General features: G+C 47.6%; 1 protein-coding gene and 1 non-coding gene across 3 annotated transcripts in view; both read left to right on the top strand.

Moving 5' to 3' along the window:
• Window positions 1-10,476, top strand: part of LOC101280968 (myomegalin) — a 30,328-nt gene extending 19,852 nt beyond the window's left edge. For both annotated transcript variants that reach the window (XM_033415566.2, XM_049698652.1), the window contains exons 3-8: window positions 1,301-1,533; window positions 2,873-2,924; window positions 3,768-3,955; window positions 7,599-7,832; window positions 8,859-8,990; window positions 10,246-10,476. In XM_033415566.2, the coding sequence (XP_033271457.1) occupies window positions 1,301-1,533; window positions 2,873-2,924; window positions 3,768-3,955; window positions 7,599-7,832; window positions 8,859-8,990; window positions 10,246-10,337 (931 nt within the window). In that variant the 3' untranslated portion in view covers window positions 10,338-10,476. The remainder of the gene's footprint in view (window positions 1-1,300; window positions 1,534-2,872; window positions 2,925-3,767; window positions 3,956-7,598; window positions 7,833-8,858; window positions 8,991-10,245) is intronic.
• An 8,257-nt stretch (window positions 10,477-18,733) lies between these two features.
• TRNAV-AAC (transfer RNA valine (anticodon AAC)) lies at window positions 18,734-18,806 on the top strand. Its single transcript has one exon. It is a non-coding gene; the product is annotated as a tRNA-Val (tRNA).
• Window positions 18,807-21,721: the final 2,915 nt, after the last annotated feature.

A 21,721-nucleotide genomic window follows, 5' to 3' on the forward strand; every position in this document is an offset into this window, starting at 1 on the left:
TGAAAGAATTCTTAGCCTAGTAACCAGTATAGCTGCTTAATGACATGAGAATTGTTGGACAGAAATGTGAATAAAGTGTAGGGTGGGTTAAAAGGTTCAAAGGGGGTTTTATGCTACTTGACCTGCCCTGATCCCCATTCAGGCTCCTTCCAACACCTGGATTGCCTGTTCCAGACCAGCGACCCTGGGCCTCAGGCAGATTTTCGCTTCTCAGAAAACAAACACCTGTGCTTCCTGCTGGCACAATACAGACAACACTGCCTAGGTCTCCAAGAGAAAATGGTGAAATCAGAAGCTGTTGGTTCTGCTCTGGCACATCTGTAGAAACACAGAGGATGTCAAGTTGGTCTTATAAGTTCACCATTACCAAAGTAATGAATGATAATCTGTCTTCATTTTGATAAGTTAAATGCTTTATAGGCTTTGCTCTACTCATCCCAACATTTCAAATAAATTTCAATCCTGACCGTATTTCTAAAAAGGCAAAGAAGCTAAATGACTCTCACTTTGCCGATAAAGAAACTGAGGCACAAAGTAGTAAAGTGACTTCTCAAGTTTGCGGTGGGAGGACAGTGTGCATTGGGCTTGCTGATTCCTGCTCATACATCTAACCTCTTTGCCTCCCTCAGGAACAAGATAAACTAAAACCTTCTCTTCTACTCTTCTATATAACAAATAGTAGTTATATTGGCCAAGATATCATAGGATTCTAAATTAATTCAGAACATTTTTTGGAGATCATATTTTTCAGATCATTCTTTTGAACCCTATGGGCAAAACTGTAGCAGTTACACTGGAGAATACAGAAGCAATAGTATATAGTGATTAAATTAAGGGCTTGAGGATGTCTTGCCAATCAAGCCTTGGCTGTCTATGGAAAAGGCACAGATAGGTCCATTCTGGTGAAAGAAGAATCCCGCTGCCTAGACAAGTGGTCTCTTCTCTCACATAATGATTTTCCTTTCAACTTTTCAATTAACACCTAGCTTTGTTTACTGTATTGAAATGGATATAAGCTGAAGAGAGGGACTGGGAGCAGATTTTACAGTAGAATTAGAGAAGAAAGCCATTTTCAGAAGTATGGGGCAAGGGGAAAGATGATCTTAGCAGGGGTCTTTTACACAGAGAAACACATCATTCTCTTTACACATCATTCTCTTTACCACATTCCGGTCACTAAACACGTGCTAGAGTTCAGCGTGGAGGCTCTTTCGGTGAAATTCTCAAAGCACCTTCTGCTGAAGCGCCATAATCTATCAGTCACCCCCTTCCACCCTTAACTGTTTCTTTCCCGCCTTAGGAAATATTCCTTGATCCAGGATCAGGCTCGAGAGTTGACCCACCTGCGGGAAAAGATGAGGATTGGGAGGGCTGTCTCTTCCCTTCTCATCCAGCATGTCAAGAACACAGTGAAGACCTTTGAAGAGCTCCTCAGCAGTAATAAGATTGACTGCTACATGAAGCAGCATTTCCGTGAGCAGCTGGCCAAGGGCAGCCAGCTAGCAGAGAGCCTTGCCAGCAAGTTCAACACAGGTAATCTGGCCCCAGGCCTCAGGAGGGCCTTTAGTCCCTCCCAAGGACCTACGCTCACACAGGCCCACACTCATCCACGAGTGACTTTTCAATCTGGGGTCCTGCTTTGTAATCACCATCTTGGGGCCAGAGTCAGGACTGGCTGGTTAGGAGCAACAGAGCGGCATACGGGGTTGAGGATGCCATGATGATTACTTGCTCCTCCATCTCTCATGGAATAAGGCTGCTATGGCAGGAGGTATCAGTGGGGGGACAGCATTTATCTGAAACTAACTGAAAGAGAGGTGTAGTAGGGGCAGCTGGTTGTCATGAAAAGAGCCCTACACTAGGAATCTAAAGACTCTTGCTCTAGCCTGTATGTGATCATTACTAGTTCTGGACATACTCATATTCCTTTTGATATCTGTTTCCTCACCTAAAAAATTAGGTCAAATAATACCAGCCCCTAAAGTTTGCATGATTGTTCTTAGGACAAATAAACAATATTAATCAGAGTACTTCAAAAGAATGATAAAAGGGCTTCCCTGGTGGCGCAGTGGTTGAGAGTCCGCCTGCCGATGCAGGGGATGCGGGTTCGTGCCCCGGTCCGGGAGGATCCCACACGCTGCGGAGCGGCTGGGCCCGTGAGCCATGGCCGCTGAGCCTGCGCATCCGGAGCCTGTGCTCCGCAACGGGAGAGGCCACCACAGTGAGAGGCCCGCATACTGCAAAAAAAAAAAAAAAAAAAAAAGAATGATAAAAGAATCATGCTGATTTGGGAATGATTTAGGCGCTCTGTGTATTCGTACCTTTAGTGGAATATTTATTTCAGGAGGCTTTTACATAGAATATTGCCTGGAGACCTGAGGGCACATAGTAAGAGCAGGCTTGAGGCCACTGTGCAGGCTCCTGGTGGCAGATGCAGAGGTGGGACAGGGATTTCTGTCACCTCTACAGAGGCAGGAGTAGGTTCTGCATGAAAGCTGTGATGGGACACACAGACACGGGACTGGGAACCAGCCTTGTGGCAGGACTTGGAGACTCTGGCCGGAGTGGTCCAGAGGCCAGCTGGACAAGTATCCCATGATCTGTGGGAAAAGAGACATTTTCAGCTTTTTACTCTGACTCAGGGCAGAGCGAGTAGAGATGATGATCTTCACGGTGGGTTCAGGAAAGTCTGCCAGACAAGTTCTCTAAAGACTCCACCCAGTGTCTCCTGAGAAAATTCAGAGTATCCTGGACTTGAGAGTCAAGCAGCTATGTGTCTCTGATCCCAGAGAGAGAACCCAGTGTGTGTTTGTATTTGGTAAATGAGAGCTGTTTAAATTATGACTGATCCTTTTTTAAATTTGCTTTTCAGATGACTGTATAAGTAAGAAGAATCAAAGAGAACAGGTGCTGCGGGACCTCAGGTAAGTCCAAATTTTCAGGGGCTATGAAAGATATAATCTGGTAGAGGATCCAGAGCGAAGGCCAGAAGATCAAAGGAGCAAGGAGCGCTCACCCTCCGTAAAAACCAAACAGCTGATTATACCATTACACCATTATGTATCCTGAGCGACAACGTGGTCTCATTTCCTATTTTTTTAATTTATTTTTCTTTTGGTTCCCAGTCTCGTATTAATTCACTAATTTAGTAATATAGAGCTGCTCTAGCCTAACTCTCCAGTCTTAGGAGTCTCCTGTACTCCCAGGGATCACCTCTGATTTCCCCTAGATCTTTAAAAACTGGAGTGAGATTATACCTGATATCTTCAAGTGTGACCCAGCGAGTGCTGGCAGGTGTTAAATGGCTACAAATTTTCTTTGAAAGAAAAAAGATTTATACTATAAATATGACATAGATAGATTTATGCTGTGTATAACTATACTTAGGGAAGGAGGTCTAGAAACTACAAGACACCCAGAAGGCAACATTGCCTCAGGAAGCAGTTTTAAATACTATTCAGTGGATTATGTCACAGAGTATGTTGAAATCTTACGGGCCTGTGGGTGTCTTGTGAAGGAACCGTTAAGTGTTGAAGAGCCTGACGGGTCTTCTCTCTTTCTCAGGATGTTTGTGGCCAAGGCACTGGACACTGTTGTTCTCTCCTGCCTCCCAACTCTCTACCCACAAATGGAAATGGATTGTTTGGCTTCTTCCCTAAAGGAACAGTCTCCTTGACTCCTAGGGCCTCCCCTGTGAGCCCCCAGGTCAATACAGCTGTGGTGTTCGGGTGACTTTCACTTTTCCTTCTGTCTTTCTTACCCCCTAGTATCTTAAGGGAGTTGCAGAAGAAGGATAAAATGACAGAAGTCCTAGAGACCAAGCAGGATGCCCGGCCCCAGACTAGGCCCCAGACCCACTCCAGCAGCCATGCCCAGTCCGCTGCCCATCGCTCCCCTAGCAGCACCTCTCCGCTGTTTGATGAGCAGGAAGTGCGCCCTGTAGTGGATGTGGCCAGTAAGTATGCAGAGAGCCTCCAGTTTCTGGGTGCTCGCTTATTTGTCTAGGCCAAGGGGAGGCATCTTGGCAGCCAGACCCTGCAGATCCACTGTGATGCACCTGGTTGAGCACAGGCCTGGGACTCAGTGCCGAGCACAGGCCCCAAGGGTGTCAGATAGCTTTTCTCCATTCCCAGTCCCCGACGTCGTCAGCCACCAGACCCCATCAGGCACGTACATGGTATTGGACTTGAGGGGAGGGGTCGTGAATTGGGAACGGGAGGGGACAGATGCTCCTCATCACTGCAACACAGTCACATCATGTTTCAGACTATGGATGCAAATATCATTAACATTGGGCCTCTGATCTTGGACTCTTTTGGGGAAACAGCCACAGTTCCTATTTTCTATTCACCACTAAATATTCTTTATCATTTGTGGATTTACAGATCCCACTCATCATTCTAATAATTCAGCTGTAATATCCTCTAAACCATCAGTAACTGGGACTGGCTGAATCCATCACCAGCCTGCCCCTCTCCAGAATTCCCCAAGGAGGGCTCTTAGGCAGCCTTGCTAGGGATAGGAGGAGGAGAGTAAGTTTAAAATCAAACCTTCGTTTTCTCCTGCTAAGCCTTCTCTTTATTTTCCCTGCTGAGAAAAGCATTTGAATTTTTAGGCAACTGTATGAGTCAGAGTTTGGTGTGAACAACCAGGGACCAGGAAACCATCCTTAGTCCCTGGCTATATCTGGGTTTTTTTTGCTTTTTTTGTTGTTTTCTTGTTTTTGCCTGAACTGACTGTTTTAGGCATGAATAAGCCATAATGAGTTTTGACCTGGTACTATTCCTGTTTCTCATTTTACCCTGAGAAGCAAAGCAGCATAATGTTTCCCCACGAGTATAGCAGCCAAGGGAAGACAGGAAGTACACCTTTATTGAGCACCTGTTATGCTTGTATTATTGACCACTACACATATGTTGCTTCATTTAATCAGGACAGCAATCCTCTTAATTGGTGCTGGTGTTCTGATTTTACAGCACAGCTAAGGACACTGAGGCTTGGTGAAGTAAGGGAACCTACTGAAGACAGCCCAGCTTGGGGTAACGTTCACTGTGAGCCTGCCTGACCCTAAAGCTTAGACTGTCCACTGAACGGCAGCCTCAGCATTCAGGGACCAAGCAGGGAGGGAGTCACTCCGTCGCACACCTCTTTCTCTAGGCTTCTGGGGCGAGGGTTTTCCCCCATTCCACTCTTTCTGCCCCTATGCCCCACACAAAGGCCTAGCCTCTGCAAAGGAGACAAGACCCTAGACACATTGCACTTCCACCCATGAATTTATAAATGAATGGGGTGCCCTTGATGTGTGTGTGACATCATCCAAGGGCCTATGGGAGTTTTGAGTGCATCCTTGGACTCAGTTGCCCATAGGCACTTGGTTCCACCTCAGCGCTGCCCTGAGGGACAGCAGGAGAAAGGCAACTACACCTTCTCCTTACCTGCAATTCCTGCCACTACTTGTAAGAATGGCCACATTTGAAATGTGGCTGCTGGAGTGGCACTCTCAAAGTATTGGCCTTATTTTCTGTTATTCCTATCTTTTCTGAGGGAGACTGAAGCCCTTCTTTTTCCCATCTGAAGTCATTATTTTCTCAGAGGGGCAATGGCTTATCACTACTCCTTCTTTGCTTTTGGGGTCAAAATGTCTAGGGTAGTTAACAAATGGTGTGTGGCAGCTTCACCGTGAGGCTGAATTCCTCTCACAGGAGGCTCTTCTCTGCTGCTTTCCACATGCCGTGTAGGGCGCACTCCCTGTGTTGTGTGGCCAGGGGAGAATGGGACAAGAAACGCTGATCACTGTTAACTGACAGACTTGAACCCTCCTACGCTCTTAGCTGAGAGTAAGTTGATTTTCTGGGGAGGGGATAAAGGGGCTTTGAAAGGGGTTGGGAATCACATTTTGATTGAGTTCCTACTTTAAGTGAGGCTCTGAACTGAAGGCTTTCCTCTTTATTTCACTGTGATGTTAATTACATCTGGTATTATGTAAACTGGGGAAGGATACTGACTTAAGTAGGCAGTTCCCTAGAGGAACTTGGCTTGGTTGAGGGAAATAGGACTTCACTCCTCCCTGCTTAGAGGAGAAACCCGACTACTCTGTGGACCTTGATAATAATCCTTGAAAGGGGCGACTCTTGAACTTTTCTCTGAATTATGGCCCTGCCACCTAGCCAGGTTTTTTTCTAAAGGGAGCCAGCAAAGGACATGATGATGTTCTCGTAGGATCATTGAGCTGTAAGATACCGTATATTGTTTGGTTCTACAATCCCCCATGCAGAAATACCCAGGTCATTCTTTGGACGGGAGCCAGACAATCAGCTATATTTAAGAATTATTTTTACAGTCTCATGAGCCATTCTGGGTGGGATGCAACTCACCACTTGCTTTCCTCAGACACTCCTTCAGCCTCAGAAGGCGTCCAGAGTAAGCTGAGGCAGGAGGAGTGGAAGCCACCCGTCTAGGTTTTCTGCGCATCCGCCGGAAGTAGAGACAATTTTCCCTTCCTCATCCTCTTCCAACAGCCCCAGTACAGAACAACCCCAGGAAGGACTAGCTGCTCTGTTGCTGGCAAGAGCATAGACTGTTGGGTGAGTGGATCACCTGTTCACAGACCAGCAAATTGCTTCATCTCCTTAGTCTCATGACTTACACGATTGGCAATGAGTCCTGCTGTTGGAGGACACATTTCTGAAGTACCTCCCTGGGAACATTCCAGCATTTTGGGGATCATAGAGGGAGCTAGGAGAGGGGCCCCTGTACTTTTCCTGCATGTGCACTGTGACCCTCAGACACTACATCTAACAACTAATTCTTGATATCATAGGCCAGGAATGCCAGTAACCTTGGGGTGAAATTTATGGTCCTTGAGAAATGAGTTTTCAGCTGATACTCAGTACTAGGCTGGGGGTCACTGATATCCACCTTAGTCTTCATTCCACGAATTACTGCATTCGTTTTCTAAGGCTGCTGTAACAAAATATCACAAACTGGATGTTAAAAACAACAGCAGGGGCTTCCCTGGTGGCACAGTGGTTGAGAGTCCGCCTGCGGATGCAGGGGACACGGGTTCGTGCCCTGGTCCGGGAGGATTCCACGTGCCACGGAGCGGCTGGGCCCGTGAGCCGTGGCTGCTGAGCCTGCGCGTCCGGAGCCTGTGCTCCGCAACGGGAGAGGCCCGCATACCGCAAAAACAAACAAACAAAACAAAACAAAAATAAAAACAACAGCAATTTGTTCTCTCACAGTTCTGGAAGCTAGGAGTCTGAAATCAAGGCATCAACAGGCCATGCTCCCTTTTCCTTGCCTCTCCCTGACTTCTGGTGGTTGCGGGAAGCATCCTTTGCCTTGAAGATGCGTCACTCCCGTTTCTGCCTCCACTGTCATGTGGTCTTCTCCCCTGTGTATCAGTCATGTTGGATTCAGGGTCCACCCTAATCCAGTATCATCTCATCTTAAGTAATTATATCCATAAAGGTCACAGTCTGAGGTTCCAGGTAGACATGAATTTTTGGAGGATACTATTCAACCCAGTATAATTATTTTTAAAACACTTCATTTCTGACTTCTCTGTTTGTTTCTCACTCATATTCCTTTCTGGACAGATGAGAGCCCAGCCACTCCTGCTGATTCAGGTTCATTGCCCAGCAACCATTCAGAAGCCATGTCTGCTCAGCCCTTCTATCCTTTGAGTGGCACCACACAACTGAGTGGGACACCAGACCCTGGGCTTCACGGCAGCAGTGGTCCATGGGACGAGATGAGGCCTCAGAAGATGAATGCATCTGGGAACCTATCCTCCTTCTCCTCTTTATACCAGCCCAACTCCAAGCCCTCTGGTAAAATACAAAGGAGCAGTTGGTGAAATAGAGCCCATTGACAGGAATGATACATTCCTTTCCTGGCCAGATGGTTTTTTGTTCCTCTGTTAGACCCTGGCTCACAGAAAATGGGTGAGAAGATGAAAGGCAACATCCCGTGGGTCAGCCAGAGAATGAAGTCCCAGCTCAGTGTTGATCCTTTCTATGTGCCTCTCCCATTTCCCCTACCTAGGGACTTACTCTGGGCAGGACAATAAAGGAAGGCACTCTGAGGCACTCTGTAGGGAGGTTGAGTTGCCTCACATTTGTGTGTTCCCTTCCATGGGGAAGGTAGGTCTTCCTTAGGTCAAGAGCTATTGCAGGATGGGAGACTATTTCTACACACACACACACACACACACACACACACACACACACACACACACACACTTTGTATACAACTATAAGCCAGTCCTGCCTCTCAAACTTTGCCATTGGGTTTGGAGCCAGGCATCTGGCACCCAGTGGCTAGGGGTTCAGCTGTGTAGAGGAATGCCTTGAAGCAGCTCAGTTTCTGGGATGCAGACAGTGTAACAATACAACATTTGAAATTCTCAGAGAAAAAGCTGGCCCTAAGCAAGATGTCCTGGTGGATGAAGCTAATTTTGGTCTTTCTCCCCTTTCCTTTGTGCATCTTTTTCTCTCCTTGAAGGTGTTCCTTTCTCTCACTCCTCCTTCAGGTCCTGATACCTCCCCAGGCTCTTCCTTGTCACTTCTCACCAAAGGAAAACACTCAGTGTCACTCATTATTCACAGCCTGATCTAATTTCATCTCCACTTACCTTAGTCTTTCTGTCAGTGAGTGGATGTGATTGAGAGCCCAGGAGCTCTTTAAACGAAGTTGCCTGGTGTTTCCTGGGTGCCCAGGTGTGAGGAGGAAGTTGACGGAAGTATAGATATGGGCAGGGATCTTGCAGGGGGACCCTGGGCAGAACCCCCCACCTGCCCATGAGTGACAGCCTTCCCCATTTCCTACCTCTCCCATGTCTTGGTGGTACGCAACAGGGGCCGACCTGCTGGAAAAGAATCTTGTTGAGATCCAGAACCTGCGCCAGCGCCTGGAGGAATCCATATTCATCAATGACCGCCTGCGGGAGAGGCTGGAATATGTGCTCAGCAAAGCTCACCAAGGAAAAAGTAAGAAAAGTCACCAAAACCTCCTGGTTCTGTCCACATCTAAGAGTCTCAAGAGGGCATATAGGTTTGCAGTTATAAAACACATTGGTGTGCAGTACTCCACTCTTCCTCACAGTCAGCCCAGAGAGGGAAGCAGGACAGGCACTATTGTCCCTACTTTACAAACACTGACCCCAAGTGGCCTGCCCCAGGCAGGGCTAGTTTTCATCCTCAGGGCTGTCTGATGTGATGCCCATTCTTGTGACTCCCTATACTACCTGGTGCTGCCCCTGGGCTTGTGGCCTGACTGTCAAATGATAGAGCCAAGGCTTCCATGGTGCCCACTTCAGCAGAGGGAGGACCACATCCCACCTTCATGTTACTACCACATGCCTTGGATAGCACCTGCCACTCCCCCGCCCCATGCAAGTGGCCCGTATTTCCACACTTTCCACCCAGATGTTCTCGCTGGAAGACCAGTACTTCCACATTCCTTCTCCCTTGTCAGGATCAGAAAAAAGGTGACCAGAGCCCCTACAACATCACAGCAGCAGCCAATTAGGGGGAAAGACCCTGTTCTACAACTGCAGCCATTGACATGAGTGTGTGGCCCGTCATGGACTCAGCCACATCATACTATTGTCCCAGTGCATGAGGCTCCCAGGTTTTCTGTTTGACTAGGGCTGAAACTTTGGTGAATGCAAGGAACTATATCTTTGAAAGAATCTGTTACCCAAATGTGTGACTTGACTGGGTTTTTGTTATTCCCTGAGAAAGCATCCACCTTTGGCTTCCATGGTTAGAACCCAGAGTCCATGCCTCAGCTCTACAACAAGAAAAGGGCCTTCAGGGAAGCCAGCTGGAGTTTTCAGGTCACTTCCATATTCCTCCTTTCCACAGCAATACTCTGCTGCAGAATCAAAGAGAAGAGGGTAGAGAGTACAAAAATTGCCCAGACCCACACAGCCCAATCTAGATAAGGCTGCTTCTTATGAGATCCCACCTACAAGTCCCTAGACTCACAAGCTCTAGTTGTGAATAGCACTGAGAAATTCACATTTCATATATAAATCCCTTCTCCCATCTTTGCAGATAACCAGAGGGTCACTGGCTGTGAACTGAATACCAGCTTGGTGTCTATTTCTCTCCCTTTCCCATTTCCAGCTGAGTGTAAATGAGGAGGGGAAAGAATGTCAGTTTCTGTCTGGAGCAGTCAGTGAAGAGAGTACCCTAAGTCCCTCCAGACTTCATTGCAGCTCTGTCTCTCCCTCCCTAGGAACTGCACAGCCAGCTCCAGATATCTCCCTTGCAACCCCTCATTCATACACTGAGAGTCACTATTCTGCCTCTGGTAAGGACATCTTGTGACATGACAGCAGGAGGGTCTAGAGATATGTTCTCCAGATTTTCCAGCCCTATCCAACAGCATTCGTGGATGTAAACTTGGAGGCATCAGATGTTACCTTTAAATGAATGGATCAATTTAATAAATTATTATTTAAAACTTGTTTACACGTATTTATTGAGTGTCTATAAAAAGTAAAATTTGGGCAGGAAAGAATAAAACCCAGAATGGCCTGAAATTCATAGCAAAGGTTAAAGGAAAAAATACATTTTCTCTATTAGCTATCTCTATTTCAGAGAACTAGACCAGAAAGGCCGATGCTGGGAAAATGTTGGAGCTATTAAGAGTGGGGCCGTGGGACTCCTTAACCCCCATTACATGCTTGGAAAGAACAGAAAAACTATCACGTGAAAATATAGTAGCATAAAATCTGAACGTTTATAATGAAGACCATTTACCAGACCCGGGTGCACTCCCTTCAACAGAATGACAGAAGCTGCTTCTCAAAGTCATGAAGATCAGAGTTGCCTCAAGCCTGGAAAATAGCAGTTGTCCAATTTTCAGAAAGGTAGAAATAATATATTTCAATATATATAGAAGAGTAAATTTTATTGTGATCTTTTTCAAACTAAGAATGGATTGGTATTAATTAGATGACATGTAAGCACATAGAAAAGATGGGCACTGATAAGCAGAATGGGTTCACCAAGAGCAAGTTAAGCCATATTGATAACTTAGCAGGTCAGAAGAATGCCCAGAGAGCTGAGTCAAGGATAAAAGTTAGGCCCATGTGCTCTATATTGGTCATGGCATAACTCGGTTTTAAGAGAACTTCTAGTTGACAACTAAGAGACATAGTTTTGCTAGTTTTCAGAGGATGACAGAGTATTTCATGAAAAAAGGTACATGAGAAGAAAAGATTCTGAATACAGGCTCATCAAATATTGGAACAGCTGCCATGTGGAAATGCAATTAGACTATGGAGTTAGAGGGCAGAATGAACACCAGTGGGTGAAAGTGACGTGAAGGCCAAGGTGGACTTGATGATGAGAGCCATTTCTACCAACTAGAACTGTCCAATGACAGAAGTAGCGTGCCTCATAGTGGAGAGAGCTCTCTGTCCTTGGAAGTATTCAAGACCAGAGTACATGTTTCCTCATGGAGAATGTCTGAGAGTGAATCCTTGAAAGGAGAACTTGCTGAGATAGATGCCTAAGGCACAATCCAACTGTAAGGTTCTATGATTCTTTAATCGATATTCACGGCTTGGTCTTTTAAATAGTTCTATTGCATAGTTTTTATGTGCTTGTCTTTACTGGATGCTACCTTTCTCAGTAGGTTATCGCAAAGGCACTCACACCATCTCAATAGCTCTCTTCAACCCCCGTCAACCTCCCACAAATAAACCCAGCACATCTCCTGATGCCTCGGTACTAAGCTCAGTTTCCCTGAATTTAGGTGCCACTCTTATTTCTCTGAACCCAGATAAGTGCAGGTCACCCCAGGGGCCATTATATGGCCCTAGCTCACCTCAGATACCAATAGTGATGCTTCCTTCCACCTTTGCTTTAGATCTCAATATCAGTGTGGGTGTGACTGGGCTCACCTTCCAGCTGACTGCTTTGCCGTGATGAGAACCCAAATTCCCCCTCCTTTACCCCTTTCCAACCTGGGCTCACCAGAACACTCCAAGGAGATGGAATTCCTGAGGAGGCTCTGCTATCCTCTCATTCCCAGCTTCAAGGGCTCAAATGGAAGGTAGAGCAAAAGAAGGTGGAGTGATAGTAGCTTTCATAGAACTGGAAGGAGAAGCAACAGGAGAACTTGTTTTTCCAGGATGAATGTCCTTCCAGATAAAGACACCAGATGAAGTGGCCCTCATTTCATGAGCTGGAAGTGACTAGGGCAAGACAAGTGATGCCTGTATTTTTAGAATCCAGTATATGTATTTGATTGTGGGATACAATCCCAGTACTCACTGGAGGTGTTGTGTAATATAAAGGCTGTGCTTTATATTATTTTCCTAAAAGAATAACAAATTCCGACATCTTAGAAACATCTGGCCCAAAAGATTCAAATAAAGTGTCATGAGCCTTTACTGTATTAATTACAGCTGCTTGTCCCCACTATTTGCAGGAGGTTCTGATTTGCCACTACTTTTTTGGTTTTTGCTTTAGACAAACAATGTAGGCTCTCAGGTATTTAAGCCAGTCCCAAATTCCTCATTTCTAACACCATAATAAAAAATCTACCTCATGTGGTTGCTGGAAGCATTAAGTGAGTGAGATAGTGAGATAATGCCAAGCAACATAAGAATCACTGAATTAATGGCAATGCATATTCATTATATTTAAGATCTATCTCTTCTGTTTTGGGGTACATTGAAATGTACAAAGTGCTTTCACGTGCATGATTATTCCATGTGGTGTGCGTCCATTGTTTTGCATTATCACATCCCTCTGGGCTCAATCTTCTTTGCTTTCTCAGGAGGGCACTCTTAGTCCTTCTCTTATTCTTTCAGTATTCTTTCTCAATCTAATCTCCCCTGTCTTCAAAAGAAATGTGGATACTGCCCTCAGCAACCCAATCTCCTTACGTATTTAGTTTTTGGGGGAGGTAGGGGTGGGGATGGGGGGGGACCTGCGCCACGCAGCTTGTGGGATCTTTGTTCCCCAACCAGGGGTTGAACCCAGGCCTTCAGCAGTGAAAGCACAGAGTCCTAACCACTGGACCACCAGGGAATTCCCAAGTTTCTTTTTTAAAAAAATATAGTGGGCTTCCCTGGTGGCGCAGTGGCCCTGGCCAGGGAAGATCCCACTTGTTGCGGAGCAACTAAGCCCGTGCGCCACAACTACTGAGCCTGAACTCTAGAGCCCGCGAGCCACAACTACTGAGCCCGCGTGCCACAGCTACTGAAGCCTGCACACCTAGAGCCCGTGCTCCGCAGCAAGAGAAGCCACAACGAGAAGGCTGCACACCGCAACGAAGAGTAGCCCCTGCTCACCTCAACTAGGGAAAGCCCGCGCACAGCAACGAAGACCCAACACAGCCAAAAAAAAAAAAAAAATATATATATATATATATATATATATATAGTAGTGTTTAGTTATGTCTTCCCTGTATCCATTCTTCCTGCTCTCCTTGCCTTCCACAATGTGAGCCAGCCCGCTGTCTCAGTCACTGTTGTACATGCTTACATTCCATGCAGGCTTGAGCAAGAAACAATGCCGTACTTACTAGAAAAAGAATAGTTTTAATCAAGATGCTGTCAACAAGATGACTTGTCTCATGAGATCAGCCCAGGGCACAGAAGTAATCACATCTGTGGCTCTTGGGTCCACTTATTCCTTATTGCCACTTATAGCTCAAACTGAAGGTAGAACAAAAGGTGAGTGACAGTAGCTTTCACAGAACTGGAAGGAGAGGTGACCACTGTACTTATTTCTGTTCCCCATACTTGCCAATCACTAGTACTTTTGTGTAGTCTTACATCTATTCTGGGTTTGGCTGCTATGATGGCCATGATAATTTGCCTTATAGACCTTCGTAATACATAGATCTTAATTGCCTGAAGGACCCAGCTATGCTTTAAAATCTCTCTCTGAGGCCACATCTCCCATGGGCTGCTCCCTGCCAGTAGCTGAGTGCAGTGAGGATGCAAAGGCAGACTCATTCCTGGGAGACATTGGCTGACTTTGGCTCAGTGACTCCACAATAACTTTGATGAATTTAGACTTCATGGCAGGCAGTCTTGGACACTTTCTCTCCCTGTCTTCCTTATTCAGAGTCAGATTTGCTTCATGTTCTAAGGTGTCTCCCATCCTTCCTAAGTACCTTCCTATTTCCTTTCACATAGGTATTTTCCCTAATATAGTCCTTGTATATTTAATCCTGCTCAGCATTTGCTTTTTGGAGAATCTGGAATAACATAGTTGTCATGCTGCCAGCCCCTTCTATGGCTATGTGCTGTGCGCACTTTGAACTCTGTTCCAGACATGACTGTCTTGATATTGCTCCCCTTTCCTCACCCTGCCTCACAGCCACAGGGGAGTCTGTGCACTGTTATAATTAGTAGTTTATTTAAGCCCATAAACATAGAAGGTGCTGTGTTGATCACCTTTATTAGCTTATAGTCACCTGGCACATACCCATGAGCACAGGACATTCAAAGAGCAGAATAAACCATTAAATCAGAAAGAAATGAAGGTACTTCATACTGACAAATCATGGGAATGCTTAGAGGTTTGCCAGCCATGCAATTTCTCAGCCTTAAAAAAAAAAGATGAAATCTTGCCATTTGCTACAACATGTATAGACTCGAGGGTATTATGCTAAGTGAAATAAGTCATTCGAAGAAAGACAAATACCATATGATTTCACCACATGTGGAATTTTATTTTAATTTTAAAATAAATGAACAAGTGGAACCATACCAAAACAAACACATAGGTACAAAAACAGGGCAATGCTTACCAGAGGGGAAGAGTGGAGGGGGGAGGGAGAAGTGAGTAAAGGGAGTCAACTGTATGGCAAGAGATGGAAAGTCAATCTTTGATGGTGAGCACACTGTAGTGTATACAGAAGTTGAAATATAATACTGTATGCATAAAAAATATTATAAACAAAAAGATGAGTAAAATGATACCCTGGCAGGGCACAGAGAGCCAGGCAACAGCCAAGGGGCAGCTGCACTTCCCTGAAGGGTCCCTCCCAAGGTAGGCAGTTCTAGCACTCAGGCTGACCCAAGACCCCACTGCCCACCAAGACAACCAAGCAGAGTCTGCAGGGCAGCGGGTTCTGGGGGCGGATTACAGCCTAGTTGTGTTCCTAAAAGCTCAACGCCATTCTGGCCTGCACTGTCAGGGAGAGCCAAATAAATTTCCACCTGAAGCTTCTTATGGCCTGCAGAGAACAGGTCAAGAGGGGCCTCCTTGCCAGGACAAAATCTCCCCTTGGCCTTGGAGGACAGGTACCACAGAAACTGGTTTTGAGGGAGCCGAAGGAAGGGAGCGACAGCGGCTCCAACAGTGATCTTGAGTTGAGATGTCTGCAAGTTACTCTCAAATGGTGTAGCAAGTCATGTACATGGAGAGAGAGTCAGAAAGCAAATGTGAGGAAATGTTAAATGGTGCATTTAGGTGAAGAACATATGCTGTTACTATTCTTGCAAATTTTCGGAGGTTTCAAAGTAGGTTTTTTTGTTTGTTTGTTTTTTTAAGGAGTAATTGGTACTCAAGTCCCAAGTTCTCTTTAGATGGACACTGAAAGTGAGGCTGTAGGTATCTGAGATGATGGGAGGAGTGGAGGCGAGGGAGTGCCCAGGCTGCTCATCACATCACCCCTCTCCCCGCGTGGGAGCTGCCTTGGACCCTGGGGACCGACCTCAATGACCTCAGAATTCTGTGCAGAGACTTTAATGCATCTGGACATTGGGGCACAGCACACTTCTGCAGAAGTAAAGGCGGCTGCGTGTGACACTTCAAAAAACGAGCTTCTCTGACCGGGAATCGAACCCGGGCCAGGGCGCGCTGAATCCTAGACACTAGACCACCAGGGAGCTGCGCACTCTGTGTCTGTAAGTGATGATAGGAATCCTGCGAGGGGCTGCCAAGGCTGTTCATCACATCTCCCTTCTCCCACCCTGGGAGATGCCTTGGACCCTGGGTCCAGACCTCACTGACTTAAGGATTCAGTGCAGAGATCTACTGCATCTGCGCCTTGGGGCATATAACACTTGTGAGGAGGAAGTGAAGATTACTGAGTGCTGAGATGCCACACACACACAAAAAAACTTCCCTCACTGGGATCGAACCAGGATAGCAGCAGTGAAAGCTCCGAATTCTAGCCAAGAGACCACCAAGCAGCTGTACGCAAGCCCTTTGTTAAGTGATGGTAGGAAGACTATAATGAGTGTTTGCTGTCTCCCGCCCTCCTGTTCTGAGTGCCGCACCTCCCTCCAAGGAGCTGTACCCGAAGAACGTTCCCTCCCTGCTTTCTCCAAAAGAGGAGCCCCACGCGAAAGGCCGAGCGCTCTGCGGGACAGTGGACGCGCCCGCGAGGTCCGCCGGGGCCGCAAGTCCCGAGCGAGTTGCCCCGTCTGGGCCGCACCTCAGAACTGCCCTGGAGCCGCGCCTTTGCCAGGCGACCGCGTGTGGAGAGCAGGCCGCCGGGGCAGGGGCTGTAGAGACAGGAGGGGAGGCGCACGGGATGAGACCCCGGGATCCCCAACACCATAAAAGACTCCCGGCGGATGCAGGATCGGGGACGGCTGGACGGAAAACGCTTTCAAACAAGGCTGCGCGCCCAGACCTGGATTCCGGGTCTTCCCCTCACTACCTGCGGCGCCTGCCGTTCTCCCGCCTTAGATGACGCCAACTCCAGGTCCTAAGGCTCCGACCAAGAGTTGTCTCTCACGCAGCGTTTTCCTCAGACCCCACATGCAGTTAGTTAGGACTTCGTGTTTGCTTCTCAGTCCAGGTGGACTTTGGCCTACACAGTCCCTCCTTTTCACGACTCTGGACTTGGGCAAACGACTCTCCTGATAAAGGCGGGGAAATCAGTGTAACGCTCGGCTCCCTCACCCTGAACCTCGGATGGGGGCGTTGGGCGACACTTGCGCTTTTTCCTGGGCTGCGTCCCTCTTCCGGACCCGTCCTCGAGGCCAGGGCTGGGGCCGGGTGCCCTCAGCGCGCTTCTCTCGCCGGCTCTGGAGCCCCGCGCCTTCCCTTGCGGCTGCAGGGAGGCTCCAGGGGCCGCCTGATCGGGTTTGCGGGCCCCAGCGGCGCGGGTGTGTGTTTGTGGTCCCTCGGGGACCCGCTGTCCCTCCGCCCCTGTCGGGGAAAGGACGACCGCCCCCTCGTCCTGTCCACGTGGGACGGCAGCGCGCCGGACGCGACCGAAAGACGGCGAATCCGTTCCTCTGGCTGCGCGTGGGAGGTGAAAACTGGAACCTGGAGGGGAGGGAAAAGGGGGAAAACCTCATGAAATGTCCTGATCTAAAGCTATTTTCAAGTCCGCCTCTTTGGGGACTCAGCCCTCCAGCACTGGCGAGGATGCTGCAGTCCGGTCGCACCCTCGACGGCACTTGGAGTCGACGCGGAACAAGGCAGAGCCCCGCGGCTTGGGGGTCAGTGCGCATGCTGCCCGCGCCTTCCTCGGGGTCGCAGCACTTGAACCTCACGTGTGAAGGAAACGCGGTGACCGCCACAATAAGAAAGAAGAAAAGCAACTGCTGGAGAAAATGGCACATGCTTCCCCAAACTTGTAAAGCTTTACTTTTAAAGGAAACCAGACAGGGAGACACAGACACACAGACAGACAACATTACATTAAAGTCTTTCAGCAAAAAGAAAGTCGTCTGCCTGCTGGCCGTGTGCTGTGAGGTGAACACGAAACCCCCTCCAGACACCGGCTTTCTGGGAAAACCGCCTTTACCTCTTTGTCTTACTAGGTTAAAATTCGCTCTCCATGACCTGTTGAACTGGTAAATTGTAAAAGGCAAATAAAAGACGTTTCAGACCTTGTAAAAGGTAAAACAAAACTGTTCCTCAAGAAGAATGTCAAGTACGATGAGGGAGGAATGAACAACTGTGAGATCGGCGTGGACCGCGCCTGCGTCCTCCGCGGCTGGGCCTGGTCTTCAAACGAAGTCAATACAGGCCTGCGTTGATGTTCGATGTTTTTCCAACAGTCAAATGACCTGAGACGTCAGCCTTTGCTACGGTTCCTGCTAAACGTGAAAGTGTGATTAAAGTACTGGACTTCAACTACACGACTAGAATAAGCCACAGGGGCACCTGAGCAAGCCCCTTTGCAGGGAAGGACACCGGAGAAGCGCTGCTGCGACAGGGCTTTCGAGGAAGGAGCGCGCGGGTCAGGCGCGACAGAGCAGAGGGGAGGGAGGAGAGGAAGAGGCGGGAGGGGAGGGAGGGAGGGGAGGCAGCGAGGGGGAAGGGAAGGTAGGGTCCTATGGTTCCCAGGTGGAATCGAAGCATCGATCATTTCCGAGATCCCAGAGCACTGACCGCCTGCGCCGTGAAAAGGGCCACCGAGGCGCGGGTCCGCAGCCTTGGAGGGGTGGTGTCCACGCTGCTGGGATGCGAGGTCGCCTGGGGCTCAGGCTCACCTAACCCCCGGCTCCTGGGGCTTCCGGGAGCTGGAGGGTCCGCGGGGGCGACCCCTGCACTCGGTGCATAGCTGTGTGTTGGATGCGGGATCGGGAAGTGAAGCTGTGGGGGCCCCAGGGACCTCGCTTCGGGGGAGGCGAGGAACCCTAAACGAGGGCCTCTCGGGAGCTGCAGTCTCCTTACCTGAGGGCTCGCCTGTGCTCCCAGGGTCCTTTGCTTTCGAAAATATTTGTGGCCAGTCGTGGCAAGAGATACAGTTCTTGGATGCGTCATTGGGGGCCTGAAGAAGAGTTGTTTCCGTAGTGTAGTGGTTATCACGTTCGCCTAACACGCGAAAGGTCCCTGGTTCGAAACCAGGCGGAAACACATCCACTTTTTTTCTGAAACTAACATTCACGTTTAAACACCAAAAAACGGGGCGAGCGGGATGGATTGAAGTTGCGCGTGCAGCTGTATTTTTATCCCCCCGAAATACAGGGGGAGTTCCCTTATTGCCTGAAAGCCCGCTCAGCACTAGCAACCATCCCTCCTTTGTCTGCTCTGTGTCACTTTGAAGACAAGGCCACAGACAGACCAAGAAGGGCACAGGACAAAGCCAAGTTAAGGTTATCTTTACATTCGGAAATCCCCTCACCTCCTCATGTGGCGCCTAAATCTCCTCTACACGCTGACACGTATTTTGTCTCTGGAAACAAGAAGTTTATCCCTGTGAAGCTCACTTGCTTACCCCACCTCAGCACGCTTGCGGAACACGCTGATTTGCGTGACAGAACAAGAGAGACCGACCCAACTCCGCACCGGGTGCTCGACCCAAAGACACGTAGACGAAATTCAGGCTCCAGAATTGCAGCTGGTAGGGGCACGTAAAGGAGTCCTTACACGTGCTATTATCAGGAGAGCCCCTGTAGTGAGCTCAGAGATGAGGAAGTAGACGGAATCGCTCATCAGCCGCTGAGAGCCAAGTCAGCACCTGACACATAAGGAAACCGAGGTTCAGAAAGAGAGCATGACCTTGGCTCTGCCGCACACAGCGCTAAAGCTAGACCAGGATGGAACCCAGACACATACCTTGCGGCCTGGCCTCAGAGCCCAAAGCGTCACCCAGGAGAGGTGAAAGGTGATGAGCAGCGGCGCAAGGGCTGGGAGCCCTACACAGCTGCTTCAGCCGCGGGCCGCTGGGAATCGCCTCCTTTTCTGCTCTGCCATTCTCAAAAATCTACCCTTACTCTTACAGTTTTCAACTGGAGAAGCCAAATTATGGAGGTTTGTTATGTCTGGTTGCCTGGTAGCTACAATTTGGCGTTTCACTGCTGGGGCCCGAATTCGATTCCAGGTCAGGAAAGCTCTAAATTGCGCTAAATCTTCCTCTTCCCGAACAGAGGTAGTTTGCCAGAAGGGCGATGCAAGACCCTCCTCAGGGTTCCTATTTCCAGGCACCCTCCATGTGGGGGAGGGGAAATGTGATGAACCACCAGGGCTTCTGCCCTCCACTCCACTCTTTTCTTCCTTTATTTCAGAAACCTAGTGTCTCACATATGGAGTTTTCATCCAAAGAGAACCTGGGACTTAACTTCGAAAAACTCATTAAGAAAACAAAAACATAAAACCTTTTAAATATACAAAAATTTTGAAACACTAACATTGTCTATTCTGTACCTAATCTCACAGTTAACATTTTCCAAGCTTGCTTTCTCACTCTCTCTCCATATACATGATTTGCTACACCATTTGAGAGTAACTTACAGACATCTCAACTCAAGATCACTGGTTAGGCCACTGTTGCTCCTTTCCTTTGACATCTCCTTCAAAACCAGCTTCTGCAGGACCTGTCCTCCAAAGACAGGAGGAAGCTTTGTCTTCGTGAGGAGGCCCTTCTTGCCACTTCAGAAACCTGGAATCTGTTCTCTCCAGGCTTGTAGAGAAGCTTCAGGTGGTGTTTTATTCGGCTCTCCCCCAAGTGCAGGCCAGGCATGCCCTGTGCTATTAGGAGTCTCCCCAGACCGTCTGCCCTCCAGACTCCTCCTGGTTCCCTTGGTGGCCAGTGAGGTCTTGGGTCAATCTGAGTGCTAGAACCACCTACCTTGGGAGTAACCGTCGGGGAGGTGCAGCTGCCCCCTTGGCGCTTACCTGGCTCTCTGTGCCCTGCAGGGAGCATAAAGGGTTCTAACTGGACAGAAAGGTGAAGGATCTTTCCTGTGGTGGGAGGATGAGTGGAGCAGGTGGTAAATACCTTAAAGGGAGAGGGAAAGTTCTCAAGAGCTTCCCAGAATTGTCTGCATGGGTGCTGTCAGGGGGGTGGCTGCCCTGTGATAATGGTACTTAGTCTTGTCTTGGCCTTGACCTGGGCCAGGGTCCAGTCTGAGTCCAAGCAGACAGAGGCATCCTGGTTTGCAGAACATATTCCATTGTGCCTCTCTCCAAAGTGGGGTAGTCACTGAGCTTCTAGTTCCAGGATCCCAGGGGATGGCATCCATGGGTTGGGTTTTGTTCTTGAACTTTCTTTCTTGGTGACATGTAACTCGGGGCAGGGGGTTGGGGGAAGTTTAGCTCTGGATAAATTTGTGGTCTTCAGTGCTAGGTAAAAAAACAAAAGCAAAAACAAAAAAGAAAACAGAACAAAAACAAAACACTTTTAAAGACTTTAAAGAATTCTAATAATTGACATATAATGGCATAGACAATGTTTTTGTCATGTCATATTTATAAAGATGACTCCTTTTATGCATCTCACGGGTTTAATAATTTCTAAGAGCTATTTTCTTCTAATAATGAAGAAAATATTGGTAGCAAAGAACTCCAGTTCTATTTTTGTAGAAGTCTCAGATTTATTTTCTCTTCAAAATCCTAATGACACTGAACTGCCTAATTTTGCTATATTATTTTTACTGGTCCAATAAGCAAACTTAAATTCCATAAATATTTAAGTTTATAAGATTTAAAATTATGTGTTGCAGTAAATTAAATATACCATATGATATCTTTTAAATGGAGATTAAGTCTTATAATTCTAGAAGTAACTGTGTTAATTATTCCACCTACCATTTTTCAGTCATTTGCCTCATATTTTTATAGAATATAAAGTGGCCATATGGTAACAGGTTAAGAGGAAATGTCAGTACTTTAAGGAATGTTTGTGAGCATGGCCAACACTGTCATTTTTAAGAAGTGTAAAACACATGCAATGTCTGCTCCAGGAATTAAGGAGCTGTCACTGGACACTTGCTGTTTTCCTGAAGTGTTTTTATTTTTTAAAAATTTGTGTAGGGGGTTGTTCTTTGCTA

This window comes from Orcinus orca, chromosome 1 (assembly GCF_937001465.1).
Source record: "Orcinus orca chromosome 1, mOrcOrc1.1, whole genome shotgun sequence".
Taxonomy (NCBI): domain Eukaryota; kingdom Metazoa; phylum Chordata; class Mammalia; order Artiodactyla; family Delphinidae; genus Orcinus; species Orcinus orca.